Raw genomic sequence first — 6,822 nt, forward strand, 5'->3', positions numbered from 1 at the left:
CACGCACGGCTTCTCGATATCCATATGTTTTTTCAACATGCCTATTAATATAAAGCATGTTTCAAGATATCATCATTGAAAGAATTTCTTAAAGGGCCATGTAGTGTGTGCTAAGTTTATCAATTCTAACCATCCAGAATGAATTGAAACCACTACTCTTGAGAAGGTAAACTAGTAACACAACATTTTAGGCGAGCTTGTCTGCTGTGCAATGCTTCCTACATAAACAAACCCTTCCACTTCAAAGCACTAATCCTTTAGAGTGTGTTTCTGAGTTGAGGTGTTGGAGAGAAGAACAAACAAAAACAATCAATGATTCTAATTTAATATCCCAAAACTCCCATTTCTAATGCAATGATCAAACAGTTCACCACTCTCCCAAGCATAAGTTTGGAGAGAGAAATTTTCATTTCAATTCAAGTAAATATAATTATTTAGAAAACAAAATGTTATGAATAACATGATATTACCAATTAAACCTTCCAATGATCCCTCAATCACTTCCTAAACACTTCATAATGCTCCAAATATACATCATCTAAAAATAAATTATAAATTTATGCACCTCAATATTTACAAGTTCAACTAGTTCAACTCAATTTCCACTAGCTACTGAAAATCTATCAGAGTGTCGTACAAACTAAAATAACGAATCATCAAAAAAAAATCGAATGAAACTGAGGTTTGGAATTGGAAGCCATGATGAAGAGAGAAACCCTGAAGAATGAAGCGGTGAATGAATGCAACATCTGTTATACATAGATTTGGGGTTTTGGGGTTTTGAAACATTTTCAGGAAAAAAGAGGGTCAAAAAGTTTGGTTTGTATTTCAATTAATTGTTTCTAAAGAATTTCTATAAACAATAAGACATGTAGAGTTAATAGTTAAAAATTATAAAATAATTTGATAACTAAATTTTTATCTAATAAACTATCAACTTCACGTAAACTTCACCAAAATTTTCACCTTAAATTTTAAAAAAAGCAGTATATGAAACTGAGCTTGTGCATGTTTTCTCGATCAAGTTTACTTCCGACAATGAAGAAGAGATTGTTGTGAATTTATAAGCTTCATTGTTTAAAACCTGAATTTATTGTTCTCTCTCTGCTATGAGCTCAATTCCACCATGGCTTCGTCTCTTGCAAGGAACCATAAATCGAAGCACGAGAGAGTTAAAGCGAATCCACGCCCACGCCATCACCAATGGCCTTGCAAGATTCTCCTACGTCTCCAGCAGACTCTTGGCCTTCTATTTCCGACACCACCAGCGCAACCGCCGCGATATGCGCCGTTTAGAGGCCTTTTTCATTCACATGCCAATTCACACTGTGTTTGACTTCAATGTCATGATAACAGCTTTTTCAAGAGACTCACAGTTTTACAACTGTTTTCTGCTTTTCAAACGAATGCTAGCCACTGGTGTTAGGCCTAACTCTCACACCTTCACCATGTTCGTCAAATCTTGCCGTGGATCTTTGTCTCTCCTCCAACAAGCCCATGCCCAAGTGGTGAAGTTGGGGAGTGTGGATTATGACGCTTTTGTGGTGAGTTCTTTGATTGGTGTTTATTGCGATCATGGAGAAGTTGGTGCTGCACGGCAGGTGTTCGATGAAAGTTCCAACAAAAATGTGGTGTGTTGGACTGGTCTTGTTAGTGGTTATTGCAATAATGGTTTAGTTGAGGAAGCAAGGCTGTTGTTTGATGAGATGCCGCAAAGGAATGAGGTATCCTACAGCGCCATGGTGTCTGGGTATGTGAGGAATGGTTGTTTCAATGAGGGCATTCAAGTTTTCCATGAGCTCAAGTGTTGTGGAAATGTTATTAATTTGAATGGCTCTCTTCTGGTGAGTGTGCTCAATGCATGTGCTGCTGTGGGTGCATTTGAAGAAGGCAAATGGATTCACAGTTACATTGAAGAAAATGGTTTGGAGTATGAACTCGAACTGGGGACTGCATTGATTGATTTCTACACCAAGTGTGGGTGGGTGGAAGAGGCAGAGACAGTGTTTGATAGTATGCCTAGTAAGGATGTTGCTACTTGGAGTGCTATGATATTGGGTTTGGCTATTAATGGAAAGAATTATATGGCTCTTGAGCTTTTCGATAAGATGGAGAAGGTTGGACCCAAACCCAATGCAGTTACTTTTGTTGGTGTTCTAACTTCCTGCAATCACAAGGACTTGTTGACTAAAGCGTGGTGGTTTTTTGAACAAATGAGTGAAAAATATGGCATCCTACCATCCATTGAACACTATGGATGCATGGTTGATGTTTTGGCGCGAGGCGGGCGAATCAAAGATGCTTTAGCGTTAGTTGCTAGGATGCCGATAGAACCGGATGGAGCCATATGGGGGTCTTTGCTCAATGGATGCATGATGCATTGTCATGTTGAACTGGCACATAGAGTTGGGAAGTATTTGATAGAATTGGAGCCTCAACGTAGTGGATATTACATCCTTCTAGCAAACATGTATGCAAGTATGGGCAAATGGGAAGGCGTCTCCGAGATGAGAAGACTGATGAAAAAAAGGGGAGTGTCAACCATTTCTGCTTGGAGTTTCATAGAAATTGACCAGTCCATCCACAAATTTGTTGCTGATGATAAGTGTTGTACATATTCAGAAGAAATTTACGGAGTTTTAAACCACTTGAGTAAGGGACTCGAGGATTTAACCAGATCAAAAAATACATTCTATTTATTTGAAGTAATATAACTTAAAAAATAGTGGTCTCAGACTCATATTGCATATGAATTTCAAGATATTACTTATTGATCTGATCAGCCATCTGTACATTATGGAATTCAGTTTGGCTTCTGAAAATTGAAGGGCTCATTCTTTATTTCAATACTAAAGTTGGTTGTTGAGACTGCCAAACTCACTTTATGGCTAATGAAATGGTCTTGAGGTCTAAACTCATTTGGAGAAGGTTAGTTATCGGTATCTTCAAATTCAATACTTTCCATTAGAACAAGAGCATCATCCACTGATGTCTATGAAGAATGGTCATGTTGTGATGCTGACAAACAAGGAAGATTTGGAATTAAATCGAATAGTTGCACAGATCATTGAGCAGAACATGTTGGAATTCCAAACATCAAATTGGAAGAGCTGTTTAAAGGCCATGGAGTCCTCTAAAACCTATTGCAATGGAAGAAGCCCTTAATTTTGTCCTCAAGATTAAGGTACAAACCCTTTGATTCATATCTGTCTATCTATCATAAATAGAAAGCTCGTGAGTTTTTGATTTGGAATTTTCTCTGCATACAGAATTTCTTTTAAAAGGTGAAAATTGTCACCATCCGTGGTTGATGTCGGCGATGACGATGACTTGCGGTTTCAAATGGTTAGGGTTGGTAAGGAATCGGGAAATGGTGCTTGCTGCAGACATTAGTCACTGTTGGTACGGCCTGCTGCGGTGTTGTGTCTGAATCGTGCTCTGGTTCTGTCCCACCGCTTGACCCTGTTGTTTCTGTGTTTTTTTGTGTTGGATTGTTATGTGTTTTCTTGCCAATTGATTTGTTAGGGTTTGTGGTTTGCAATTTGTTCGTGTGTGTATGCCAATTCTGGAGTTTGATCCTTGTGTTCTTAATCTTTGCATATGGAATTGCTTTTTGTATTTGTGTTTTGAATGTCCGGTTATATCTTTTCATCTTCTGTTTCCCTCATTGTTCTTCCTTGATCATTGTTTGAATGTGGGATGTTGAAACTTGCATGTCTTTGGTGGGTATTTTGGAGAGTGAAAATGAAGTAGATGATGTTCTTGTTGACTATGCTTAGCTCATGGTTTCTTGACTGGTCCGATGTGCAGGGTATGGCTTGCTTATGTAACTTCCTTGAACAGTTTACAACTGTTTCCTTGATTATGTAGAATTCTAATTCATAGGAAGTTTGAAGAAGTTTTCAGTTGGAGTTTTGACTGTTCCTGTTTAGTGGAGGAATGTCAATGGTGTCCTTTTTCATGAGATGTAAGTGTTTTATGTTTTATTAAGTTGATATCAATTAGGGTTGCTTTTAGGCACATGCTGCATTGTCCAATTGTTGGGTTCATAATATTGTAGTGCTCTGTTTTTAATGTGGCAAAATTCAGTTTGGTTTTGGAGTGATGTAGTGTGGAATAAGTGTTGAAAGAGTATGTTTTTTGTAGGTGTTTTTATTGACTATTGAATCTTGCTATTTGTGTCTTCATAACGGTTTTGGAGTTTTGGTTACTTGGTTATATGTATATACTATTGGGCGTAAATTGCTTGGATGTTTATATAAAATTCCTCCTCATTCTTTTAAACATTGTTTCCTCTCTGGATCATGGGGGCAATTGATATTTAGATATACATTTTGTGTTTAACTTTATTTGAAGATTTTGTACTTTTTCTCATCGAGAACTCATTTTATAAGTGTTAAATAACAACAAATTACATAGTTATAGAAAGAAGAGAACAAAAATTTAGACTTGGAGACAAAACTTTAATATGAAATGATGAGATCCATATCCATACTGTAGTGCATTAGGAGAGACTTGGGTGGAAACTTCGGGCAGGAAAGTTAATTCATTGTGTTTTTAAAGTTGTGAGCAAGATGTTTTTCCTTTTGGGTTCACTTTTTTTTAGCATAAGTTGCATAAATTTTTGTTGGTATCATTTGATGTAATTTAGAGTGACAAATTATATATTCCTGCACTTCCTTGTGCTCAGTATTGCTAGGAAAGCAATTTGGAGAAGTCAGACTTGGATCCAGAAAGCTCCGAAGGATAGGTCGATGACCAAGAATGTGGTATGTATCTGTTATGGACCCTGTTTTTGTTTCCTCTTGTATATCTAATAAGTGGTTTATATTAAGCTACTTTTGCTCTATGAAACTGGCTAATTTTTTCCACACTGCTATCACTTTTAGGCTGAGGAAATAGCTGAGAAACTATGTGAATCAATGGCAGCAAGTCTTGAAGGCAAGAAGCTAGCTTCATTTACAAGGATCTCTTCAACAGTGCACGTACGAACCAGTCTCCCCCTTAATTCTGGCCTTTCTTTTTAATTATTATAAGGCTTGTCTGATGCTGTGGTTCAAAAATCAAAACAGGCAGCAATGGAAGAAGCCCCTGTTCGTATTTAAGTTTTTAACCCCTAGACACTATTCAGGGATGTGCATGCTGCCAAGGAGCTAAGGAAACCATATGTTGTTGTATTTGTTGGAGTTAATGTTGTTGGAAAATCTACTAATCTTGCTAAGGTGAAGGAGAATAATATTTATTGGGCTTTTCCAACTGTTCAAATTAATTGACAAGAAGTCAATTTGTATCACTTTAATGTTCATCGAGCTTGTGCTAATTTGTGCTACTTTAATATTAATTTTTTGTTCAAATTAATCGGCAAGAAGTCAATTTCTGTTGTGTGTGATCTCGGGAATATGCAGGTCAAAATCTTGTATGGTCTAATCTCCATTTCTATCTGCTGATATTCATAAATTGCTCTCTTCGTTTAGCTTTTTAGATATTTTTGCTTCACCAAAAGGGGAATCAATGAAGACAATCGATATATCTATATAAAGTTTTTTGTTATTCTTATATAATATATATTTGTCTCTAAAATTTAAAATTTTTACATCCGTCACTACACGAAGTTAAATGCTTTTCTTGATTTTTTTGGAAGGAAATTTTTTTGACCAAAAATTGTCTATATCTAATATTGTATTGATTTTTGTTAAGATGCAAGAGAAGCATTCAAGTTCATGAATGTGATTGAAGTGAATGGAAAATAGCGAAAATGCAAAAAAATTCCTTCAATTCCAAAGAGTTACTGCTGATTTGGGATTTATCATTTTGTATGTCCAAAAAAACACATTTATTTTAATAAAAAAAAAAAAAGCCTCCAAATTCCAAAACCAATTTGGAGTTTTACTCCTTAGTCCTTGGTCCTTGGTAAATCAGTGGCAGAAGACATAACATGCTACTTCGTACGATTGGTTTTTGTTGGACAACAGCTGCAGCCGCCAGTGTTCCACTTTTCATTACTAGCAGTTACCTTAACCGTGTGCTACCACCTTTTTCTTCAATACCGCTTTCAAATTCCAAACCATTATTATTCCCTTCCCCTTCTTTTTCTCCTTCTTCTTCTTCTTCATTATCATCATCATCAAATTCAATTCAAGTGAAGCACCACCACCACTCAGCAATGGTGACTCTTCTTGTTGCTACAACCTCCGACCCTGCTTCCATCAACCCTGCCAATGCCCTCTTGGCCATGCCAGCTTGGCAACCAGGTCCCCATCTCCAGGTTCAATTATCAATACTTCATTTTCAAATTGATTCTGATAGATATGATAGTGAATTAATTTGAGGTATTTCATGTTTCGAGAACTGAATTAACAACTGTTTTGACTATTAACCGTTTTCTACTGTAGATATCATTGAGTTAGTTAGATATTAGTAAGTAATGTTTCTTATAATTAGTAAAAATTCATTTCTAGGTTGTTTTCTATGAATTATTTATTCTGATCTAATGGATTGCAACACCTTTGATTCTTTATTATAGGATGATATGAAGAGTTTCTGTAATGAAGGGGTTAGGGTTTTGCTTCATGGGAAGAGCATAGTGGTGGAGGATGACTTGGACAAGAGGTGGGAAGAGAAGACTGGTGAGGTTGTTGATGAGGTCATCTTCTTCAGCAAGCACACTGCTGTTTCTAACAAACCTGCCCTCACTGTTCATCCCATTGGTATTAATTTCTTGTCTTGATTGCCCTCTTTTTCTGTTCTTCTTGCTTGAGATAGCAACTTATATAGTTCTTTCATGGTTCTTTAATATGTTTTGTCTAGTTCTCAGTTCAAGCT

General features: G+C 36.6%; 3 protein-coding genes across 6 annotated transcripts in view; 2 read left to right on the forward strand and 1 right to left on the reverse strand.

The window, feature by feature from the left end:
* Positions 1 to 813, reverse strand: part of LOC107630095 (translin-associated protein X) — a gene marked incomplete in the record, with an annotated part of 5,420 nt that extends 4,607 nt beyond the window's left edge. The window contains 1 exon segment of the mRNA XM_016333169.2: positions 670 to 813. Coding sequence (XP_016188655.1) covers positions 670 to 760 — 91 coding nt within the window.
* On the forward strand, positions 983 to 5,373 carry LOC107630018 (pentatricopeptide repeat-containing protein At5g06540-like). 3 transcript variants are annotated; one of them, XM_021110655.1, is made up of 6 exons: positions 983 to 3,184; positions 3,270 to 3,402; positions 3,811 to 3,967; positions 4,691 to 4,769; positions 4,890 to 4,985; positions 5,073 to 5,373. In XM_021110655.1, exon 1 carries the CDS (start codon positions 1,110 to 1,112, stop codon positions 2,712 to 2,714), a length of 1,605 nt encoding a protein of 534 aa, XP_020966314.1. In that variant the 5' UTR covers positions 983 to 1,109; the 3' UTR covers positions 2,715 to 3,184; positions 3,270 to 3,402; positions 3,811 to 3,967; positions 4,691 to 4,769; positions 4,890 to 4,985; positions 5,073 to 5,373. The 3 variants fall into 3 exon arrangements, with proteins under 3 accessions (XP_020966314.1, XP_016188544.1, XP_020966335.1); XM_016333058.2 differs by having other exon boundaries at positions 3,270 to 3,967; XM_021110676.1 differs by lacking the exon at positions 3,811 to 3,967.
* LOC107629760 (D-aminoacyl-tRNA deacylase) overlaps positions 5,884 to 6,822 on the forward strand; it is a 4,633-nt gene continuing 3,694 nt past the window's right edge. For both annotated transcript variants that reach the window (XM_016332681.2, XM_021110747.1), the window contains exons 1-2: positions 5,884 to 6,265; positions 6,524 to 6,707. In XM_016332681.2, the coding sequence (XP_016188167.1) occupies positions 5,936 to 6,265; positions 6,524 to 6,707 (514 nt within the window). In that variant the 5' untranslated portion in view covers positions 5,884 to 5,935. The remainder of the gene's footprint in view (positions 6,266 to 6,523; positions 6,708 to 6,822) is intronic.

This window comes from Arachis ipaensis, chromosome B01 (assembly GCF_000816755.2).
Source record: "Arachis ipaensis cultivar K30076 chromosome B01, Araip1.1, whole genome shotgun sequence".
Lineage (NCBI taxonomy): Eukaryota > Viridiplantae > Streptophyta > Magnoliopsida > Fabales > Fabaceae > Arachis > Arachis ipaensis.